The following is a 24,060-nucleotide window of genomic DNA, read 5'->3' as shown; positions in this document are numbered from 1 at the left end:
TTCTTTGTAACAACAGAAAATATGGTTAAGGTTCTCTCTTTTATATACACTGTTTTAAGGAATTTACCTTCCCAACACCAATATCAAAACCATATCTCTTTGACTCTTTATCTTGACAGGTGTAATAAGAGGTTTGAGAAAACAGCAGTGTAATTCTATCTGAATGAAGACATTCTGGGATCAGTAAATATGTAGATTTGCAACAAAAAGCTTCCCCCAGAACAGAAAAGTTATTAAAATTCAATATATTCCGATAGAGTTCTCCCCGATTAACCTTGATCAGAGAAAGACAGATTTGGCAAAAGATAATCAATCCAGTTTTGATTATATTTTTAACCACAGTATTTATGTTTATAGTGCTACCAGAAAGTGCCTAATAAATTTAGTAACCTTTCCTTCATCTCTTTCTAGAAAAACAGTCACTAATCAGAGGATGTTTTTCATACACCAAGCTTTTCAAAGTTGCCCTTCCTGAAAAACATGTAGGAATGCTTTAAACCTAAAATATTATTTCATTTATTAAAAATCACTTAATTAAAATATGTAATTTGATTCTTTATCACTTCATTAAATTTGCACAGAAATTAAGATATATTTTATTCACTACCCATTTCCAAGCACTATGATCCAACTTGGAGTATGAAAAATCATATTCTGTGTCTACAGAGAAAATCAAAACCATATGTTAGAAAACATGGCTTATATTGGACGTCACATAGGGATAATCACTAGAAGAAAGCATGAAGAGCACTGAAATCAAATATTTCTGATAGGAGGTTGTTACTGAGTAAGTGGCGTCATGCATAACAAAGACCTTGAAAAGAGGACTGTGAACAACAATCTATCAAATCTGCGATGTGCTAGCCTTCTCTAACTTATTTCTCTTCAATTAGCCATCAGTTCTCTGCTTGGAACATTTTTTGAAAGAAATTTCTATGGTTAGGAAAGAAAGAGGCCATTGTTATCTTCACACAAACAATACTCTCCTCTTGAAAGTGGATGCATTATCAAACCTTTAAATGTACAGGTGGTTTCCTAACTATTATGAATGGCACCTGAACTCAAGCACTAAAGGAAGCTTGAAGCTGAATCATAAATACATCCCAGCTGGTTCAGACTGCATACCTGATTTCTTTATTGATTGCATCTAGTTGCTCCTGAAGCATCATGGCAAGAGTCTGGGCATCGGAATGGCCACTTGGTGACAGCAGGTCCATGGAGCTGAAAAGCGTTTCTCTATCATCATCATCGATGTCAGACATCTCAGTGTCACTTTCAAATGGATGACTGCTCAAAACACCGATCTGCTGACTCCTATTCCACTCGTGATCTCCAAGTGATTTTACCTGAGAAGGAATTAGGATGTATACAGTTTACATCAGGAAAAACAACTGCAAAGTCAAACTTCTAAAAAATGGGAAAGGAAAGCAACTAGCATTTAAAAATATTTATTCAATGATTAACTCTCCATTAATGCTTGCAATATTACTGCAAATGATGTATTTTCACATAACTGCAAATCGTGTGTACAATTACTATCAAGAAAATTTACACAAAAAGACCCCAAGAAAAGACAGATAGTCAAGTATGGTGGGTTGTTTTTTCTGCTGTGGTTTTTTTCTGGAAAAAAAACCCCAACAAACTGTAAGCTTAACAGCCTGAAATACATTCTCCTATCAGGGAATATATGAGAAGAAATTGGGGATTAACCTTTGGTTCATCTCTTCGTACTCCCATCCGGCCTCTTCTAGGTCGCCTTATCACTTTAGCTGACCGATAGTCAGACTGGCTATCAACCAGTGAGCCCACCGAGTACCTCAGCTCTGCTGATGTGTCAAGGTGAGGCCTATAAACAAAATCACATAAGTGGACTGAGAGAGTAATAGGAATAACAACAATAATCTAATGACCTTCAGTCGAGAAACACAGATTTCTTTGTTTAAACAAAAAAATTATGTGTACAGAAAAACTTACCGTCCAGAATTTTGACAAGAAAAAAGTAGATTTCTGGGTAATTAGAACTGGCAGTTGAATGTACTATCCTGTATATTTTCCTTCTATTATTCTCCTGAATAAATATACCTGAGGTTACTGTAAGCATGTTACATGTACATGAGTGAGCATAACGATAAAACTTTCCTGCTACAAGTCTGTGCTCTACATTATGAAAATATTAGTGAACTGCCCTGCAATATTTAACATCGATTAGGAATTATTCATCTTTATTTGATGGCACTTTTCAGAGTTTTAACCCTCAATTTTTCCTATAGTCCTGGTAGATCTTGGGATATTTTGGTGAGGCATATATGGGGTGACTTCAGCGTATCTTTTCTTGACTGCAAATAATGCTCCCTGGCCTTTCTGTCCCAGGTCAAACAGCAGCAGCAAAAGTCCCCTGCATGATGCAATAGAAGCATCCTAATCATGGGCCACATAGCCAAGTCAGAAGAGCAAAAGCTCTATGCACCATTTAAGTATTCAACCACAGAAGTAGAGACCTAAACAATTTCTGTTTCTTAATACATCAGCAATCTCCACATAAAAGTATATGAATAGCATGATCACAGTAAAAGAATGAAATTTAACCAAAAAACCCCATAGGACAGCGTCCGGTTTTACCTTCTGTATACAGTAATTATCTCACTTTTGTTCTGGTAATCGATAATATTTGGCACTTTTGGAGGACGTTGGCAGAACAAAAGAAACAGTCCAGGTTCTGGTCTCTGGCTGCAGATATTTATCTGCTGACCAGCTTCGTTATTTTGCTGAAAGCACAAACTCCTGCCAGTGCAGAACTGAATACGGGCTGAGAACAAGAAGTATTTAATGCTGATAGCTTCATATGCCTGAGAGGGCTGGTAGTTTTATGAGGTGAGGTTACAGAAGGGAAAGTACACTGTTTGGTGGAACCTGGTGGATTCCCAAGATGTTTAGATAGCTTATCAAGTTCAAACAGCCCTTTGACAAGAGCAAATCAGCTCCTGTTTACAGAGCACAAGCTGATGATACCCATCTATGCAGCAAGAAAGGCTGCTCTTCTCCAAAGTCAAATTTGCTGCTTGTTGCAGCAGTTCAATAGCATGTATCCCTGCAAGCACTCTCAAAAAAGTGCCCATTCCCAAAGGAACAAAAATTTGAACCATTATAAGCATCACATTTGGAATTTCATTGATTTACACTTCTCCGTGTATAGAAAAATATTATTCCAAGAGATAGTAAAAGGTTGAGGGAAAAACCATATCCAGGTACAGAGCAAGATGCCTGAGGACAACAATCAGTAGGCAATAGCTGAGGGAAGAAAAAAACTATGGAACAAGAATAACTTCAGATGATTAGAGAGCTCCCGATTTAGCCTTGGTCCATGAGCTTTGGCTGGCAGGTTTGCTGGCAGGTTTTAAAAGTTCACACGTTGCTTGTTGTGAAAACAGCATAAGACATCCAATTATCAATAAAATAACAATTTTATCTCAAGGGTTACTTTTAAGCAAGAAGGATTTTCTAGTGTGATAAATTCATTCCAGCTGTTAGAGGTTATTTTTATGGCATTTGCCTTACTCTTGTTTCCATTTGATTTTACACCAAAAAGAGTCAGAATGTTTAATATCCTGTTAGGGTATTTTCAGATGTCTCTGAAAACCACCTTCATCTTTAGCTGAAGTTCTGTGGCCTTTTGCTACACACTAAGCACAGCTGAGTTATGTCTTGCTAATAAAAAAAAAATTAGATGTAATTGATAGAATAAATATGATCATAAATAGCTGATCAATTACAGCATTAAAAATGATAGTTTCAAATTTATTTTTAAGGTCTGGGAAAAAAGTAGGGTATTTGGATATACCTTTCAAAATATTTCATAATTTAAAAGCCTTTCTTTAATCACAGTAATATTTCAGTGTATACTCACTGATATTATGCCCCGTTTACCTATCAAAAAAGTGAAAAGCAACAGCAATAATCATTCAAAAATTTTTACATTTTTAAAGAAATACATAACTATATTTATGTGTGGTTTGAACAAATCCCTGCTGCAAAGCTTTGACACTTATGTTTATGTTCAATTTCAACTCAAAGTGAGGAAACTTTGGTCTTTAAATATTACCTTGACAAGGTGGGTTCGATTAAAGAACCAGCCCTCAATTTCATTTGATCCAGTTCAGATCTCAGTTTCTCAATTTCTTCGGCAAGTCTTTCCTGGAAATAAGAATAGTAAAAATACATTTACTTTAGGAGATATTATTCTCATAAAGTTAAACAAGTAAGAAAAGATACACTGCACATAACACTGACTATAATAAGAAAAGGGAGCTCAATTGAGTCTCATTACTGCTAACAAGATGCATGCATCAAGAGGAGATTGCAGGTGCGATTGTGCAAGATTTTGCAGTGGAAAGCTAGAACTCGAGTTCACTTAGGAAGACTGTAAAGTGCCTTCTCAAACGAGTTAGGTGGGTTTTTTTCTTTCCTTCTGCATTTCAGAGAAAGGTGCAGGGAGAGACTGTAAGCAAGCTATCTCTCTGGTATGCAGAGAGAAATAACATGTTTGCAGAAGTTTACAAGGCCTCCTTGGGCTGGAAAGGGTGGGGGAGGAGAGAGAGAAGATACAAAGAGCCTTGGAGAAGGTGTGTGTGTGCAGCATCCTTAAGAAGTGGTCCTTGCATCTGAAATAAACCTTTTTTAATCCTTCCACTGCCTTGGCATTCTTGGGAAGAATACCTGGGTATGTTTTACCTTACAAGGTGGTATAGCACTCTACTACTTTACCACTAGCTGGAAGTGTTGGCAGGACAAGTTTGTCCTTGAAACTTATTTTTTTCCTCTTATGAAGCCAGGGTGAGGAAAAGAACCAGCACTGATTTGTGCACTGTGCCAGGCATAGTTCAGCATATGACACACCATTTGCCATTTGCAAGATTAATGGTTGGACTTGGTGATCTTCAACCTTTTCCAACTTAAATGAATCTGTGAGAGTATGAGATTGCATACTGGCCTTTTTATTTACTGATAGAGACACAGAGACAACTGCATTTTAGGTGATTTGTTGAACTACAGTTATACTTCTTGCTGTTGTTGAGTTGATGAAATTCAAATTGTACAAATAATTATCATCTACTAATAAAGTGAAATCAAAGAATATTAAAAGAAACTAAGAAAGAATGTGGTATAAAGATATAACACTGCTGTTCCCACAGTTCAAAATGTTCAGTATTACAAAGTCCTAGCAAGGATAAGGATCTGCACCTAAGTAATATCAGATTCAGTAATTATTACTACCTAATTATTATTATTAATGAAACATTACTATAGTGTTATTACAGTATTTCTTGATTGAATAGAATTACTGAGATGACTGATACTCTACTTGTAACATTTGTCAATTATTTAGAGATTATTAGTATCTGATTATTATATCCATTTGAAATTGCTTCATCAGTTTCTTCATCAAAATGGAACACCTAAACCCTTCAAAGTGGGAAACAGAAGCTCTGGGTCAGAATATGTAGTGATGGACAAAGGATAATGGTTTTAAACTGAAGGAGGGTAGGTTTCAGATATTAGGAAGAAATTCTTTACTGTGAGGGTGGTGAGGCAGTGGAGCAGGTTGTTTAATCTTGCTGCCTTTCTACAGATTATCCGAATGTAGATGAAAATAACTTTTTGAATGCCTTGAAGGCCTTGATTTTGGATGCTATATGATATATTTATATTACTATCAAATGGAGCTATATTTTTATAATTCTATACACTTGCTTTTAAATGGATTTGATACATTGCAAAAACACTTCTGTGAATCTTAATACAGACATATTTCAGTATTCTACTGTGCTCAAGGAAAGAATAACTTCAAAATAAAGTCCTAGTATTTGAGATTGGGACAAATATTTATAATCTATTTGACTGATTCACTATATAGTGTTAGAGGTTAATTTGCAATGAATGAAGAAAGGCCACTTCCATCTATATTTAGCATAATACCACTGCATCTGTTAAGAAGGATTTTATCAAGAAATTACATTCTTCACTATGAAAGTGCAACCAATTATGCATACATTTCTGTTAAACAAGACTTTTTCAGAATTAAAACTCATAGAACCAAAACTCCAGAGCCAGTGAAATTAATATGAATTTTGGTATTGAATTCCTGAGGCTAGGATATCAACCATGAAGTTAGCTCAGAACAATCACTAGAGACCTTCTAAGGCTACTTACAGCATTTGGGTAATTAAAGGAATTATCATTGATGTCAGGAAGATTTTACATGATATTTAGATAATTAATATACCATATACATATCTCCAAATAATAAATATACATCTTTCGATAAATACAGATAATACCACAATATTCTATAGTACCTTGTCATGTAAGGACTCTTCCAGATTTTTCCTGAAACTTTCAGATTCTTGAATCAAAACATTCTAGAATGAAATGAAGAAAAAAACAAACAAGAAAGAAATTAGAGATATGCTAATATATCAGATATCACTATATACATGTAGTCTCTGTGTACAAGTTTGCAAAGTTCATATACACTCGACTTTAAAATTCTTTAATGCTTCAGTTACATATTAAATTTTAAATGCTGGAGAGAATTCAAATGTGTAGGACCATGTGTTTTCTAGAACAGCAAAAACTGCATCTTCATTCAATTGAGCAACTGTCTTATTCTTACACAGCTATTTCTCTCAGCTTCTTATTTTGACAAGCCTATTTCTTGCTCTGTACAACATTTTGTTTCAGTGATGTAAACCAATAAAACATCATCTGAGAGGTTCTGAAATATCCTTCTGAAAAAATACTGAAACATTCCCCTCAGATCAGACTGAAGGTGAATAAGAAGAGGGAGGGATTAAGGAGGGCAAATATAAATTTGGTCAGGGGCTTTGAATTTTGCAGGGCCACTTTGTCTCCTGTATTGGGTCTGGCTGAGCTGGAATTCATTTCCCCATAGCAGCCCTCACAGTGCTGTGCTTTGCATTGGCAGCTAGAAGGGTGTTGATAACACACCGGTGTTTTGGCTGCTGCTGAGCACAGCACCAGCACTGTAACATTCCTTCCTTGGTTGAGGGCAAGATCCTGGGAGGGGACCCAAGTAGGCCAACTGACCCAAACTGACCAAAGGGATATTCCAGACCATGTGACGTTAACTCGGATATAAAAGCTGAGGCACAGAGCAGGAGGAGGGGCATTCACTGTCCGATGGCTGCCTGCTGAGAAACCACCACATGTACCGAAGCCCTGCTTCTCGGGAGTGGCCAACCATCACTGCTCATGGGAAGTAGAGAATAAACCCTGCTATCTCTTGCTTCTACATGTGCAAGCTTCGCTTTGCTTTTTGCTTTAAGTAACCTGCCTTATCTCAACCCACGAGTTGTTTACTTTTTTCCACCTTACTCTTTCCCCTGTCCCTCTGGGAAGGGGAGTGATAGAGTAGCTGGCAGGGCACCTGGCATCCAGCCAAGGTCAACCCACCACATCACCCCTCATGGAAAACTTGTAAACAATATTCCCTCTCCGAGGGTGGATGCTCTTTCTTCTGTGGTGACAGCATTTTACACTTCCCAGAGGAAGTGAGGTAAAATCAGCAGGTTAAATAAGGATTGATAGCACATCTGAAATGTGGTCATTCCTCAGTTCTTGTCTACTTCCTCTCATTGCCTCATACCCTGTCATGCATTGGTCCTTTACAAGCTCTTCATCAGATTCTTGGCTGATAAAACGGGAACCCAAAATGTTCAGCATATTTGCAGTACTTCTGGAAAGACACTTGAGCGCACTCTTGAATTAAGAGTTGAATGTGTAAGTTAGACCATATTTGTGGTAGTATTTGGTAATACAAAATCAGTCTCCATCCTCATAAAAGTAGAACATACAGCAAAATGTTTATTAAGATAAACCTTATACTGCTCTTTGCACTGTACCTTTTCTTCAAGTGCTGCCATTCTCTCTTTTAAGTGTAGTTGCAGACGCTCATTGGATTCTGTCAAAAGTCTGTCTACAGTATCCGATAATCTTTTGTTGTGCTCCTCATTCATTTTTTCTCTTTGCCTTGCCTTTAATGTAGAAGAGACAGATTGGTAGGGTCCAAAATTAACCACTACAGACTCGCATCATTAAAAAATAATAAAAAAACATGGTAACTATAACCTTCTAAAAAAAATCCACTGGAAATGTAATTACAGTTACTGATTAATGCACATTCATTTCTGTAACAGTAGTATACTTTCAACTCTGAAACTAGGTGTTAAGTAGTATATTAAGATGGGTAAGTAAAGTGGGAAGATGCTGCCATTATTGTTATAAATAAAACATTTACTCGTAGGTAGATGTGGGTGCTGGAGTGCATAATGTAGTACTATACCAACAAATAAGAAGAAAAGTGAACAGAAGATGTCTACAATACACATACTCTTTGAAGTTCCTGATTCTTCTCTTCAAGTTGAGCTTCTAAGTGTCTCATACGTTCCTCAATGTTTCCATGCCTTTCTTCCGCCTGTAAAAAAATAGAAATACTGTTTCTGTAATTTAAGTGACCTTGGAAGTCTTTGTCTCAGTAAAGTTTGAACAAAACATAAAGCAAGCTACTACTAACTGCAAACTTAGTTTTCCAAAAATAAATTTTATTTAAACAGGCAGCTGAACAGCATTGCTTGAAATGTGTCAGCTACAAAGGCCTGTTACATCCAAGCATCAGCAAAACATTGGAGTTATTTATGAGCAATGAAATCAGCCAAATGTAACATGCAGACTGTGCATGGTTTGAACACAAACCTGCCATCGTAAAATTGTAAGCTCCTGAAGCACTGAACTGCACGATGGTTGATTATCAATAAAAAAAAAAAGTTAAAGAAAATGAAAACAAATCAGATGGATTCTATTTAGCAATAGAAAGTAAAGTCCAGTAGGACTACCTTCCTACGTATGGAGATCATTTCTTGTAGTTTAGCTTCCATAACATATTGATAATCATCAGATGAGGTAGAAGAGGTTGGATCAGACTAACAAGTCAAGGAAAAGGAGAGGGACAAAATTGAAAAATCAGAACTAAAGACACTGACACTGAACAGAACACAGCACAGAATGTTTAAAAGAAAAGTGTGACTGAAAATTTAATACTTTTAACTGACAGATTTTTACATGGAATAAACTACACTGATACTTGGTGAATAAGATGAAGTTGATGTGGGGAAACTGAAAATAATGGAATGCTAAAAAAGCTATCAACCTACACATGGCGGTTCAAGGTTAGTGATGGCTGGCTGATGACATATTACTAGAGTGGATTCAAAGCAACACTGTCTAATCTAATGTTGGTGGGTTTTTTGTTTGTTTGTTTGTTTTTTAATTAAGATAAACTGAACACCAGAACAGGACTCTCAGAGGCCAACATCAGAAATTCCTTTATAATTCTTCTATCATTTTCTAGGAATGAAAACAATGCATAAATACTAAAGTAATGGATAGGTCAGTTACACCACTATGCAATGTCATGGCACATTCCCTAATTTCTAGAAAACAGACAGAATGTCAAGCTTTCGTATTCCATTATAGAATACACTACATAAAGCCCTTTCATCCAAATAAACGATACAGTTTTTATCCCTTTGAAAGGATCCACCCTGGTGGATCTCTTTGGAAGATCAAGGTCATCAGATAAAAGAAGAACCTATAAACAAAAATTCATTAATAATAATGAAAAGTTTCTACTGAGTATAGAAGTGGTAATCCAACCAAACATTCATTACTAATTCTGACAGGAGTTGACCTTAATTAGGTCATTTGTTGCAAAACATGAATATTCATGTTATTGTCATATAAAACAAGTCTATGTTATCATTCAAAATTTTTAAAAAGCCCTTAAAGAAAGAAATGCTATGTTGGTTTTGTTGCTATAGAAACAGGAATGTGCATAAGGCATACAGATAGTGCTACTGATGACTGAGTTGTGAGCTTGCGCTTGTCAAATCTATTTCACTCTGTCAGATTTACCCTCCCTGAAAAAGAGATCCTGAACTCCATCTTTACATGAGCAAACCTTAATATGCACAAGAAATACTAATTTTACAACTGTATATTTTTAGTGAGACTATTTTTCATAGTCTTATGTACTAATGATTTATCAGGATAATTAAGAATAGATACCAAAGTAATTCCAGATGTTCATAATAACTTAAAATTACTCAGAACTTAAACTCAGGAGTATTATCAGGACCAAAAGATTATACAGAAAAGAAGCCTGTGATCTAGAGATTTATAAATATAAGCTGTAGCTTTTGAGATGAAGATGAGAAAATCCTGCTTTGTATAAATACAAGAATATTGCTTAATTTTGAAGATCACTACTATTCTTTTCAGATTAAGTATATTCACAAAACTCAGATTTTTGCAATTTTTAAGGGAAACTCTTTGTAACTAAACTAGTCTAAAAAGTTTAGTTATTGTTTCTGATCATGAAGGAGGCATAGTGCGATATATTTGAACTTATTTATTAGCTGAAACTATTTTCTCTAGTTATCATGACTTGGACCTGTGACAGTACCTCTATGATCTTCTCTAACTTATCTTTCAGTTTTATGTATTAGTTGGTTTCAGTACATCAGTGTTAATGCACTGCTTCCTCTCCCAGCTGGGTAAATAAAAAGACAGGGTAGAGAAAGTTAAGTCCCTGTAATTGCAGAACAGCAGACCATGCTATGCCTTCCATGGAGGGACTAAATTTTATCCTGCTCTGTAGAAAATAGATTTTTCCTTTTTTTGAGTCCAGCTGTACTATTGGTCCAAGGCCTTCCCTTAATGTATCTCCTAGGGTCATGAGATGAATTGAAACCATCAAAGCTCAGAGAAAGCTTAAGTAATTCTACCTCTTTTGAAGCCATTTTCATTGAGGGAGACATGGAACCCATTGGGGCACCTTCCTAAAAAAATTAAACTCCTTAGAAGCTTCATTAGCTGACTGCAAACTTTAAAAGCAAGTTACTTAATCTTCACTGCTCCCATACACTTAATTACAGGTTAGTGCAAACTACGAAGATAACTAATACGTCTAGGTTGGAAGGGATCTCATTTAAGTCTTCTGAAATGTGGTCATGTCTGTCATAACTTGTCCTTGAAAAGACAGCCTGTCTAGTTAGCTGTATAATTTACTCTTTTTCAAACTAAAAAGTAAATTTTTAGTCCAAACTGTGCCATACCTTATTCCTTTAGCAGGAAATGGTCTTTTCAATGCATAAAATAATTGTGGTACTAGATCTAACTCAGGAAGGTATATGTTTCAGCTATATGTAAATTATAGTTTTCAGTTATTTCACTAGAATACTAAAATGTTGATAAGTAAATTCTTAGTAAAAAAGTCTTCCTGGATGTATCTCAGAGTACCTGCACTTCATATTTCAGCATAAAAGGAAACAGAGCTGATCTCCATATTCATCTCCCTTTACATCTCTTTGGTAGGAGAGAAAGACTTGAAAATTAATTAAAATTCAATATGCCTTAGAATCAAAACAAATATCTTTATTCTAAACACTGCAAACGTATTAGAATATTTTATGTTTCTTATATGTATCCTTTGTTCTGAAAGTGTTATTCTGAATTACTCGAAAGGAATCAAGTTATTTTATAACCAAGATATTAAATAATTAGGCTCAAATTCTTATCTGGCAGAGAACAAGCACAAGTATGCAGACTTAGTACCTACCCTGGGCTCTAATGCTGTTTAGGGATTTTAACCACTGGTTATTACACACCAAATGCATGAGCAGCCCCTGCACCAGGGACATAAATCAAAAAGGTGTCCTCTGTAAGGGCCAGGGAGACAGAAGCACATGTACTCTTATCTTCTCTCACTTGCAGAAACCCACCTGCAGACAAAGAGCTCCAGTAACTGGTGTGCCTAACTGGAACATACTCCCAAAAATGAGGGTTTCAACACCTCCCATTGCCCTTTCTGCTGAGAAAGGCCCCAACTTCGGTCTCAAAGGGACCCTCCAGACAAAAAAAACCCAGAAAATCAGCTGTTTGCTAAGGGATTTGCAAATCCTTCCTGCACAGACTTCCTCAGGCCACACTGTTACAATTGACACACCTGTGGCAGCTACATTTTTTTGTCATTCATGTATGTTATTCAGATGCAGACATTCCCACTGGAATTGGCTTTGAGAGACCTGGCAGCCTACCATAAAAGTATTGAATATCTCCATCTCCGCCTTGTTGTCTGAGGCACGAGGCAGAGGCTGAGACACCAGTGCTAGTTATGTTTCTTTTGCAGAATTTTATATACACAAGACAGAAGGGACAATTGTGGACTCTGAGGTTCATAAACAGAAGTTGGATTTCTTCCAACTTGTTTTACTAAGAGTTAATTGAGTTAAAAACTTTGTAAAGTGGAATTCACATGTGCATTGCTTGGCACACCTTCCCCTACATTCTTCTTTTTAATATAAGATTGCATGCCCGTTTGCTAGTACTCTGTACAGGAGGATTAGTAAGACACATAGTGTGGTATTCAGCAACTGTCATTTAAAGCATTTAGCCAGAACATTCAGTTATAAATAAATTTGGGAAATTGTGCATCTTAAACTGGATTAAAAATACATGGACAAAAACTTAACTACATCTGACCCCTATAAGAAACTAGCATGAGTCTTAATGCTCGCTTTGCACTCTTTATGCCATGAAATAACAAAGAAATAGCCATTACAAACTAGTAACAGATGGGAAAACTTTGCACTGAGGGAACACCAAAGCAGCTTATGCTCTCTAACCCTGTTAAAACTCTGCTGATGCTCCTGCCGCTAATGTATCCACAAAAAAGATACTGCTTTCACATCGTCTGTTACTGTTGATACTGCACATTTTCTAGGTCTTTGGATCTTAGTAAAAAAAAAAAAAAAAAATCCAATTTCAGATGTAGAAAGCACAAGTATAATACAGGTGCCAGAATTTTTCTTCCTTGCGCTGAGCTGCAGGAACAAATCTAAATTTTCTAATGGTACAAGCCAATTTCCCATGTTTTGAGACTGACTTTTGAACACCTGCAGTCTCCATATTTTCTACTGGCTTCTTATGGTATGCATTCTTTTGGCTATCTTTGGAATAAGGGAGTTATTCAAGAACAAAGAAAGCATTATTGAACTGAGTTATGCAATTGAAGGTGAAAATGTGTGATCATATGCTCACAGTCTAACCTGTTAACAAATGTGACAAAATGCATTGACTTAAATCTCCCCTTTTCCTAAGCACCAACCTTTCAGTGACTACATATTCACACATTCTTTCCCCTCCTTTTTTTCCCCACTACTTTCTATGCCTCCTAAATTTAATAAGCAATTCCTTCCATTTAGCTTTGTCAAATTTGCTTCTCTCATTTCTTCCTCCTATGAGGGTAAAATTTCTTGAGAAAAGGGAAGCACAATAAGAGGGGTGTTTTGAAAAGACAGGAATGTGTTGTAAATATGAAGTTTTCCTTGGCTTTCCTCTCCAATAAAGGGTTTTTTTTGTTTGTTTTTTTTAATTCATAAGAGGATTTATCAACTTCCTTCTCCAGATAACACATCATCTTGTCTCTCTCCCTTGTTCTCAGAGAGGTTTCTGTATGAATCACATCTGCTCCTTGCAGGGGAACTTCTTTCCCCTCCTTGCATCCTTTCCATTGCAGATCTTCTTTTTTTACTTTCCTGCATCAACAACATCCCCACACTGTCACAAAACAAGTGTTGTGTCTCACCGGCCTTAACTCTCAAGTCATTTTTTATCACCTTTAAAATTAACCGAAAGTGTTACTATGCTAAATGTGGTTTATTATGATTATGGTTTCCTCTTATCCATCTCAGTGCTTCTCTAATGCAGCTGAAAAGCACAGTTGGTATTTCTGGTGAGCTGCATACAGGAATGATGGAGTAAAACGCTGACTGCTGTCTTGTGATCAGAGAAGTGACATGGTACCTCTGAGCACAAGCACCCCAGGGGTGAGGGACTACTAGTAGGAGTGAGCAAATGGAAGTACATGGATTCTGGTCATCTCTACTAGACCCCTCCTTGAATACATGCAAGGAGAAACTGTTTGACAAACTAACCATCTGAAGATTCCGGATGCTCTAATGTCTGTCCCTTCTGAGGTAAATGAACACTTTACAGGATAAAGAAAGGTGTAGTTAATACTGGTAGGAAGTTCTTTCTTCTAGGAACTGCCTCTTCTCCAGGGCAGGCAAAGTGACCAATACCGTGAGAGTGAGTAGAAGGTGGCTCAATGAGTCATGGCAACCTAATCTTGGGATACATGCTGAGAGCTGTGCTACTTGTCATGACCGGACAGATACCAGTGTGATGGCCAGGCAGGACAGCACAGTGCATGGGATCATGCTGTTCCAGGTTAGTCTACCACAGGCTGACTAACCCTCCAGTTGCTCACCCAATGGGCAGAACATCGTGAAAACAAAGCCAAAGAAAAGTTCAAATGATTAATGTTAACTTATGGGTACTTATCCGAGTTCACTGTATAGTCCAAATTTTTGGAGTTCACTCCTTATGAATTAGTTTGGGCATGGAAAAGTAGCAAAAAGACATTCACTAGCTTATATACATAACCCCCCCCCAACAACTAATTTTAAAAATTGAGAAGGATCTCAATCTATACCCTTCTTTAACAGAATTCCAACCCAGATTTATTATGAGCCAGAGTATAAAAAATTGAATGCAGAACTGCAACATGCATCTTTTAAATCTGAGGAGGAAAAAATACAGCCAAATCCAGAATATATTTGCTCTGTTTTGTCTCCACGTGTAAGTAATTGGTCTTATATTTTACCCACAGTGAAGCATAGTTTCCAGTTAACCCCATATTACTTTCCTTTAAAATACATGTAAAGCATGTTAGGCTTAACTCACCTCTTTGATATGATTGTAACCTCACTAATCTCAGAGAAGCCACTTTCACTGAGGTAGTAGAAAAGCAAGGAGAATCAGTTTTGATTTTTTCTTTTTTTTCAGCACAGAAAGGCTAACTCATTTGGGGCCTCATTCAGGATATTCAGTATACAAAAACATTGCAGTGATCACATTGCTCAGGTAGACAGACTTTGGCTAGTCTGAAGTCAGATAATTTGAATCCTACTGACAACATGTATGTTGGCATAAAGTTCAATCAAGGCAAAATTAATTCAGCATTATTCAGCCCCTTAGGTAGGTCTTGCAGCTTTCATTGAATAGCTAGTGTGGTAAGACCAAACCAGCTTGCTAATTTAAAACTACATAAGTAAGCTGCAGTGACTACAGCAGTGTCCTTGGTTCTGAGCTACATTTATGTGATCCATTGAAAGAACTGGTCTTTAAACTTCAGAGCTGTCAAACCAGCACCTTAATAAGTTTGCAAAGTTTGCAAAGACATCGTATACAAGATATATAAACCACAGCCTTATTTAGCCTGTTGGCCAAATATGACCTTCTTCTTCATGTCATGTATTCCAAGGCAGCACAACTTTAAATAAAATAAATGTCTTCAGTTTTTCATGTAATTGTGAGAAATTAACAGAACCAGCATTACAATCTAACAGAGTTTCCTGCTGGGCAAAAACTTTGATCAAGTACATCAAAGTGAAATGGGGTGGAGCATCAGCTCTGTTTACAGATCTCTAATCACATCCCATGAAATAATGTAAGAAGACAAACAGAGATGTATATTGCAGCTTTATGGTCACAGTAACAACAGTATCTCATGGAAGTCCCTGCATGTTCTGCACGGTTGAAATGGGATTTCTTTTTACAATATTTGTCATTATATATGTTCAAGGAAAAATGCAGTTGCAAGAAAAGACATGCTTGAGACTGCAAAATACTTACTGATGGCTAAGTGCTGGAGAACTTATTCAGGAAAAATCCTCTTAAAACAGAAGACATTTTTAAGCTACTGAGGGCATTAGAATATGTGATTACTTGCTGAACCAGAAACAACTGAAAAAAATTGTTAAAACGCCAAGGGATTTCTCTTACGTGCACCTAAGTTTTTATTAAAATGTAATGATATTTATTTGGTATTTCATGTAGCTCTTTTTGCTGATTATTCTTGGATTCCTCCCCACCTTTCCCCTAGTTTTCAGTCTTTCTTTCAGATTCCCACCCACTCATATAAACCTAAAGCGGACAGTACAAAATTTTGATCTTACCTTAATAAAAAAGCCCCTCCCCTAACCCCCTCAAAAGCCTTCCTTTCTTTCTTTGTTTCTACCTCTTAACTAAATTACTTAAAAATCAGACTTTATTAGTGAGATGTTTACCACTTAAGACTTCACTATAAATGGAAAAAAATGAGAACTGGAAAAATCCATTAGGTTTAAAAATAGCTCAATGCATAAATAATAAGAAGCATTCCTTAGCAATAGAGAAAGGAAAGCTTAGATAAATCCAAATTAGATGTAATACAATCTCTTAAATGTGTTTTTGTCTGATTTTAAGAGATAAAGAATAAACTTCATTATATGTCTTTACGAAGCTGATAATAATTGAGCTAAAGTATTAATTACACGCGCACCTGAAAGGATTAGAGGCCAAATATGAGAACCATGCTAGTGAAAATTTATCTTTATCTTCTTATTTCTCTGTAAGATAGTAGCCATATAACAAATTTATCAGAAAAAAACAGTTTGGAATCCTCTCAGGGTTTCACATTTGTTTTTGCAGATATATGATAAAAAGAATTATTCAAAATAAACCTTGTAAGACTGTACTGCAAGTTGTCTTCAGTTGTGCTGTACAAATGATCCCAGCAGCCATGATTTGATTTTATAGCACTTATTGCAATGAAAATAAGTGTTGTTTATATACACGGTGGATGACAGTGTCCAGAAGAACTAAGTACATGTAGGAATGGGACTTCCCTCACCCCTTTTTCCTTAAATTACAAATTCTTACACAGTAAAATGAATCCTCCAAGGGCAAGTAATGCTCATATGTATTGGAAATACATGACTCCTTTGTAAATATAGCCTAGGCTAATTTACAGGTAACTACTTTTCCTGCCACCAAAATGCTAAGAATTGTAGACACAGCATTGAGACCATTCCTGGTTAAACTTGTGGCAGATGTTTATCAGGAAGCGTTTTCTTCTTTCAAATCAGCTTGAAGCTACTTTTGGTTTGTCCTTGAGGTGAGGAATCGGGATGCAAATCAGTGTTAAACAATGTGGCTTCTGAAGTGAGAAGTCAGTACCTTAGTCAGAGCTGCAATTCTCTGAGCCAGTTCAGCCTCCACTTCAGGTAGGGTTTCAGCCTTCCTCATTGTCTGCTGCAGCTTCTGTTCAGCCAGTTCTAGACGCTCTTGCAGCTGTCTGTTTTTGTCTTCCAACTGAAGGCCACAGACAGATAAACAGGTACAAAAAAATAAAAACCAGAATTAAGATTTTTCCTTTCCTTACATTGGCAGCAATAAAAACTCAGATGCATGTACCTTACTTTTCCATTGTTGGGTGGGTTTTTTTCCTTGACAATTGAAAATACCTCTTAAAATAGTCTAAGGAAGCAGGCAGAAGCTGGAGAGTTTAAGTTCTGATGGTTTAATTTCCTTGAAGAGGTAGTCATGCACATATATACACACATACAGAGAGGGATGCATGCAAATGTGTGTAAATATATCTGCATACAGTTACAGAATTAGAGATTATCACATCATAAAGCCTAATTTCCTGTATAGCACTTTAAATTGCTTCAAGACATGCCAGGTGAAAAAGAAGTCTGATACTGAGGCTGAGTTTGAATTATACGGTATGAATTATATTCATTTCATGTTAACTTTCAGTTTATATTGTATTCTTCAAATTACAGTGTTTTATGTTCAGTTTACATTCCAGCTTTGCAATCACCATGGAAACAAAGTACCAAGAGAGAAAGCTGCAGTCATGTTACACACTTTTTAAGAACATATTCACAGAGTGAATTGTAAAATTTTATTTGCACTCTACTTATATGTGGAATCATCAGAATATATTCTATGCAAATTTTGATCTTTCCTGCAGAAGGAAATTTTTTTAGCTCAGACTATTTTTTTAAAAAATAAAATTCTGAAATTGTTACATAAGAATCAAAGATATTCCATTACTTAGGGGATATTATTGTGTGCATTTATGCAAGACACTATCAGAAAACAGTTATTTTCCAACACTGAATGTACACATTGAAATTGTTATTCACAGTTCTAGTAGCTGATATGAAACTTAGAGATACTTAACAATTTAAGGTATTTTAGATTAACTAATCTGTTGATTAAAAATGAAAAGATTAAGCTAATGGAAATCTCCCACGGTAAATCTGCCCCCTTTTTTGCATTCGTTGTCATTGTGTACAAAGAAAGCAATGAATAATGCAGGTACCACACCTGACGTAGGATGGCTTCCTTGTTTGCCAGTTCATTTTCTAGCTTATCGTTCATGTCATGTATGGAGGTGGATTCTCTCTGAGCACTGAGGTAGCGCTTCTCCAGCGTGGTTATTCTTTCTTCCATATCTTCCTTTTGTGCCATTGCCTAATGTAACAAAAAATCCCCCATCAAGAACCATGCAATAAAAATGCTACATAATTTTATACCAGTTTAATTTTCATGCTAACAGTAGACAGGGATGTAAGGTATGCTCAACAGTAAATCTTTGATTTTAAAGAGAATTTATTTTCTTTTGGATTTTTGTAACTATGATATAGTAGCTTTTGAATACAGGAAACAGAAACAAACCTCATCTTTTGTATATTTTTCTAGTTTCTCTATTTTCCAATGCAAAAAATTATAGCAAACACAGCTCGCATTTACTTGTTTGCTTCTTAAACAACAGCAGGTTTGATTAGAAAATTTAAAAACTGATTAGTTACATAATAGAAACATAGTACAGTGACATGGAGAAAAAAAGTATATGTGAATTCCTACTCTTATTCCTGGGTTCTGCTAAAATTTTCTTCTGAAGTACATATAGCAGGCATCCGGCAACATTGAAATTTCAGGAAAAGAAGTGACCACGATGTTGGATACATAACCATAGCATATACATATGTTATCCATATACGTTATGGGTAGGACTTCTTTAAAATCTTTAGCTGGTTTTACTCATATTTTAAAAGCTGCTTTCACTGAAGTCAATAGCTCTAATTTACTTAGATTATTCATTACTCTATTACACTGTTTATTTCTCTTCATTTAATTTTAGTGAGAGTAAAAAATTTTATTTAAGTTGTGTCTGGCTCTTGAGAAGGCTTACATGTTGCCACATAATCTTTCACAATTAAAATATTTACTGATAAGCATGTCTTAATCATAATGTTACATAATTAGTATGATTACGTTATGAAAGTAGTCTTGAAGTAAGCGAGATAATTTTTCAAGACATAAATGTACCCAAATAGCTAGACCTAAAATGCACCATATTGAGGTGATCTTTTTGAACATTGCTGAAAAAAACAACATAAACCCCAGTAATTACATATGTAACTTGTTAAAATACACAGGAAACGAATTTCAATAACTTATCCAAGTTGCACTAAGCTACCCTTTTCTTGCTGTAGATATTTCATTTTCTGCATTGGGACAATGCATTTCACAGTAGATTTTGCACTGGCATTTGGTAATTATTCTACAGGCAAATATACTAGTGGCCACTTTGCTTAGGAAGAAAAAAAATGAAAGCAAGTAAGCCTGTACCCGGTGTAAGAGAAACAGCAAGTGGCAATCAAGTGTCTGAGAGAGAGCAATATTTGCAAAAAGTTAAATAGAGTGGAGGTGTTAGAATGCCCTAGTGACCTAATGTAGCAATGGTGGAAAAGGAAAGCATCATAGCATCATAGAATTGTTAAGGTTGGATCATCAGGTGTCTAAGATCACCAAGTCCCACCCTAAATCTAGCACCACCACCATGTCCTCAAGTGCCATATCAACGTGTTTCTTGAACATTTCCAGGGATGGTGACTCCAACACTCTCTGGGAAACTTGTTTCAACGACTGACAACCCCTTCAGTGGATAAATGTTTCCTAATGCCCAATTAAAACCCACCCTAGCACATCTTCAGGTCATTTCCTCTCATCTTGTTGCTTGATACCTGGGAGAACAGACCACTCACGTGGCTACAACCTCCTTTCAGGTACTTGTAGGGAGCAATAGGGTCTGCCCTGAGCCTCCTTTCCTCCGGCCTAGAAAACCCCAGCTGCCTCAGTTGCTCCTCATAGGACCTGTGCTCCAAACCCTTCACCAGCTTTGATGCCCTTCTCTGGACACACTCCAGCACCTCAATGTCTTTCATGTAGTGAGAGGCCCAGACCTGGACACAGCACTCGAGGTGTGGCCTTGACAGCACCAAGCACAGAGGGACAATAATTTCCCTAGTCCTGCTGGCCACACTATTTCTGATACAGGCCAGGGTGCCACTGGCCTTCTTAGCCTGGGCACACTGGTGGCTCATGTCCAGCTGGCTGCTGACCAGCACCTCCAGGTTCTTTTCCCCCAGGCTACTCTCCAGTCACTCTTCCTGAAGCCTGTAGTTCTGCCTGGGGTTGTTGCGGTCCAAGTGCAGGACCTGACACTTGACCTTATTGAACCCCATACCATAGGTCTTGGCCCACTGATCCAGCCTTTCCAGATCCCTCTGTAGAGCGTTTCTACCATCCAGCAGATCAACACTCCCGCCCAACTTAGTGTCATCTACAAACTGACCGAGGGTGCCTTCGATCCCCTCGTCCAGATAATCAGTAAAGGTAACAGAACTGGCCCCAGTACTGAGCTCCGGGGAACACCACTAGTAACTGGCCACCAACTGGATGTAGATCCATTTACCACCACTCTCTGGGACCAGCCATCCAGCTAGTTTTTCACTCAGTGAAGAGCATACCCATCCAAGCCATGAGCAGCTGTTTTTTCCTGGAGAATGTCATTGGAGACAGTGCCAAAGCCTTTACTGAAGTTCATGCAGGTAACATCCACAGCCTTTGCATCATCCTCTACATGGGTTAATTTCTCATAGAAGAAATTAAGGTTGGTCAAGTAGGCCCTGCCTCTCACACTCTCGTGCTGGCTGGGCCTGATCCCCTGGTTGTCCTGCACATGCCATCTGATGGCACACAGGCTGATCTGCTCTGTGACCTTCCTGGAACGGAGGTCAGGTTAAATATATGCATACAAATTCATATACATATACACACGTGCATAAATACATATGAAATACCTATATTAAAGAAAGCAATGTAAAGGAAACATAACTAGTACATACTAAAATAGATTCTAGAAGCCAACCATCCAGACATATTGAGAACATCTGCCTAAGAGACGATACTGTAGAGAACACTAAGTAGAACTACAAATTTAGAGGAGGAAAGCGAAGGAAAGTTAAATTACTTTTTCACTTCTTGAGAAAAAGGAATAGATTTCTAGTACTATTTCTTAATATTACTATTTCTGTGTCCTATGTTCAAGGGCTTTCACCAGTGCTCAACTTTTGCTGCCCATATAGATTGGCCTTTATCAGTTTGTAGTGGGTATCACAGGAACAACGATCAAGAAATGACATGAACATGGTGAATTCCTTACCTCTCTAATGTCTCTCTGATATTTACTGTTCATTTCCTCTGTTTTAATGAGCTCCTTTCTCGTGGTCTCTGCTTCCTGCTCTACCTCTCCCACCCGGGAGGACAGTGCAGCCAAACGCTCCTTCATTTGTGCCATTTCATAGTTTTGCTTTTCCAGTAGTTCCTGAAGTTCAACAACTTGACTGGCTTCATCATTTGAGTCTATTGAACCATTTGATAGGCGCTGTTAATGAAGAAGTGACATTACTGATTAATTATCTTTTAATGTGGACTCTAACCAAAGAATTTCTAAAATGAAGATTATTTTAAAAATTACCAAAGTAACTAGGAAAGGAAAAACACATATTCATGGTAGATAAGACAGGTATACTTATAAAAAATAGCAAAATATTAATTCATATCAATGGATTCCAGAATGCAGCATCACATAGAGATGTAAACACTTGCACTGAGAGCAGAATATTAGTCATAAAAAGCTTTACTTTGACATTCACTATTTGAGTACAGATTACAATACTACTCCTAAAAAGCACCAAATTGCATGCATTCATCTTAGCTGAACTTAGACAGCATTTTAACCTAAAGTCTATGTCATTTGCAAAATAGGTCACGCTGCAGACAGGAAATAATACTAATAAATCACAAAATCACTGTACCAGAAAGTGCTTTCAGCCTAGACAACATAATGGTTAGGCCTACATTAGAAACAAGTTCCGCTGAAGTAATTTATGTGCTGCTGAAAACCGTGGTGTGAATATGGTTACAAAGAAGAAAAAGAAAAAAAGAAGAGATTCGAGAATGCACATTGCATTTGGAATAGGATCTCAGGAATATGATTTATATTGCAAATAAATGATTTCAGGATAGAAATGTCAAAATATATCTATACAGAAATCTTCTCTCAAATTCTAAGAACATTATTTTACTTAATGGTTTTAACAACATTCTTTTTGCAGTCAACCATAAAACAAACCCAGATCAAGAGCACCTGCCCCGCTGTGGATCATTGAATAAAATTACTTTACTTTAAAAATTCATGACATCAAATAAGGTGTATTCTTTATACTAGTTAACGATATTATAGATATTTTATGTTATCTGCTGAACCTACTTTCAGGACACTATGGTAAAATGCCGTAGCAAACTAAAAACTTATTTACACTTAGTTTGATGTTTGGAAAGTGTTCAATTAATCTACTTGAATCAAAATTCCATTAATATGCAGCAGTCACAAATGTAAACAAAACAGTACTCGAACAGGATAAAACAGTCACATTTTATTCCATTTTGAAAATTTGAGATAACTTTTTAATCTATGACAATTATAATCTGTTTTACAGTTTTAATCTCCTACAGCAATTTTGGCAGTTTTCACAGATGAACAAATTTTACCTTGCACGGAATTTGCCCTACAACTCTCTAAAGAGTGGTCCAGGAATGCTGCAAGCTTATAATAAGCCATATACCAAATCTCGAATGCAAGAAATGGCACGTGATATAATGGTAATTTTGCAATGGCAAGCCATGGTATCTAGGAGTATGTTCACTGGCAGAGAAATATTTTCTTTTCATTAATAAAACTTATTTCCTTAAAATATTAATAACAAAACCACATATAGATTAAATCTGAAAGACATAAAATTTTACTACTTATTTACTTAGTATGTGAGCTTTCTGGAAAGACAAATAATACTGCATTTAGAATTTACTCTCACCACTGAACAAATATTGTGATTGCCAATTATGCATGTATATATTTTGGTCTATGCACATAAACTTCCCTCATAATTCTTTGATGAGCTCTTTGTACAAACTGCTTTAGTTCTAATCATTGCTCACTTTTTTTACATTTTTCCTATAATCATATATGAAGCTGGTTGGTTGGTCTTTAAATTTTCCAACTTACTAAAAATGTCAACATTTTTGCTTAGTAAGATCAGAATAAAAGAAGTTTTCTTTACAAATACAAATAAAATTTTAAAGACTCATCTTAAAATCTGATATTTTTAGGATTCTTAAGCATACTTTAAAAGTTTACCTAGGCCTTTTAACTGACCTTTTGTCATTTTTATGTCTTGCTCCTATTTTTAAATATATTCATTATGTGGGTCCATCACATACAGTAATCACTTCAAGAGACACAGGTAGAAAGTTATTGAGTGTTAATTCAAAGGATAACTGTTCTCGCATTCCTCAGTTTTTCAGAAGGGTTTTTATCAAAATTCTGTGGTAATAATTTTCCCTCTCTCCCCTAAAAAATAGCTCAAACAAGAATGAGAAAATATGCTATGACAGTGGAAGCAACAGACGTCCTGTACATGATGCTGATTCAAACGCATTTTCTGAATTAGTGAAGGAGCAGAAATCTCCCATGCTTCAGAGAAACTCCCTAGGGAATAAGCTGGGGTGGGGCAGAACTGCAGCATTTTCTCTATTACTGGTGTGAATAATGTCTATGTCTTAACTTTTAACTGTTTATTTCTTTTTCTCATTCTTTCTCTAGCTGAATTTGTTTTATCT

At 36.5% G+C, this 24,060-nt stretch overlaps 1 protein-coding gene across 17 annotated transcripts in view; it reads right to left on the bottom strand.

Annotated features, from left to right (window-relative positions):
• PPFIA2 (PTPRF interacting protein alpha 2) overlaps positions 1-24,060 on the bottom strand; it is a 329,493-nt gene that overhangs the window by 46,499 nt on the left and 258,934 nt on the right. For 10 of the 17 annotated variants that reach the window (XM_051795708.1, XM_051795691.1, XM_051795696.1 and 7 more), the window contains 10 exons: positions 21,542-21,763; positions 18,358-18,504; positions 17,197-17,331; positions 8,910-8,996; positions 8,408-8,491; positions 7,920-8,051; positions 6,354-6,416; positions 4,100-4,191; positions 1,711-1,846; positions 1,126-1,346 (listed from right to left, as the gene is read on the bottom strand). In XM_051795708.1, coding sequence (XP_051651668.1) covers positions 1,126-1,346; positions 1,711-1,846; positions 4,100-4,191; positions 6,354-6,416; positions 7,920-8,051; positions 8,408-8,491; positions 8,910-8,996; positions 17,197-17,331; positions 18,358-18,504; positions 21,542-21,763 — 1,319 coding nt within the window. The remainder of the gene's footprint in view (positions 1-1,125; positions 1,347-1,710; positions 1,847-4,099; positions 4,192-6,353; positions 6,417-7,919; positions 8,052-8,407; positions 8,492-8,909; positions 8,997-17,196; positions 17,332-18,357; positions 18,505-21,541; positions 21,764-24,060) is intronic. The other 7 variants (XM_051795698.1, XM_051795699.1, XM_051795701.1 and 4 more) reach the window with 1 other exon arrangement.

The sequence above is a fragment of the Manacus candei genome, unplaced genomic scaffold (assembly GCF_025592945.1).
Source record: "Manacus candei isolate 608988 ecotype Guabito, Panama unplaced genomic scaffold, ASM2559294v1 h1tg000043l, whole genome shotgun sequence".
NCBI lineage: Eukaryota > Metazoa > Chordata > Aves > Passeriformes > Pipridae > Manacus > Manacus candei.
Note: the sequence above shows the minus strand (reverse complement) of the source record. Positions and strands in the feature narration are given on the sequence as shown.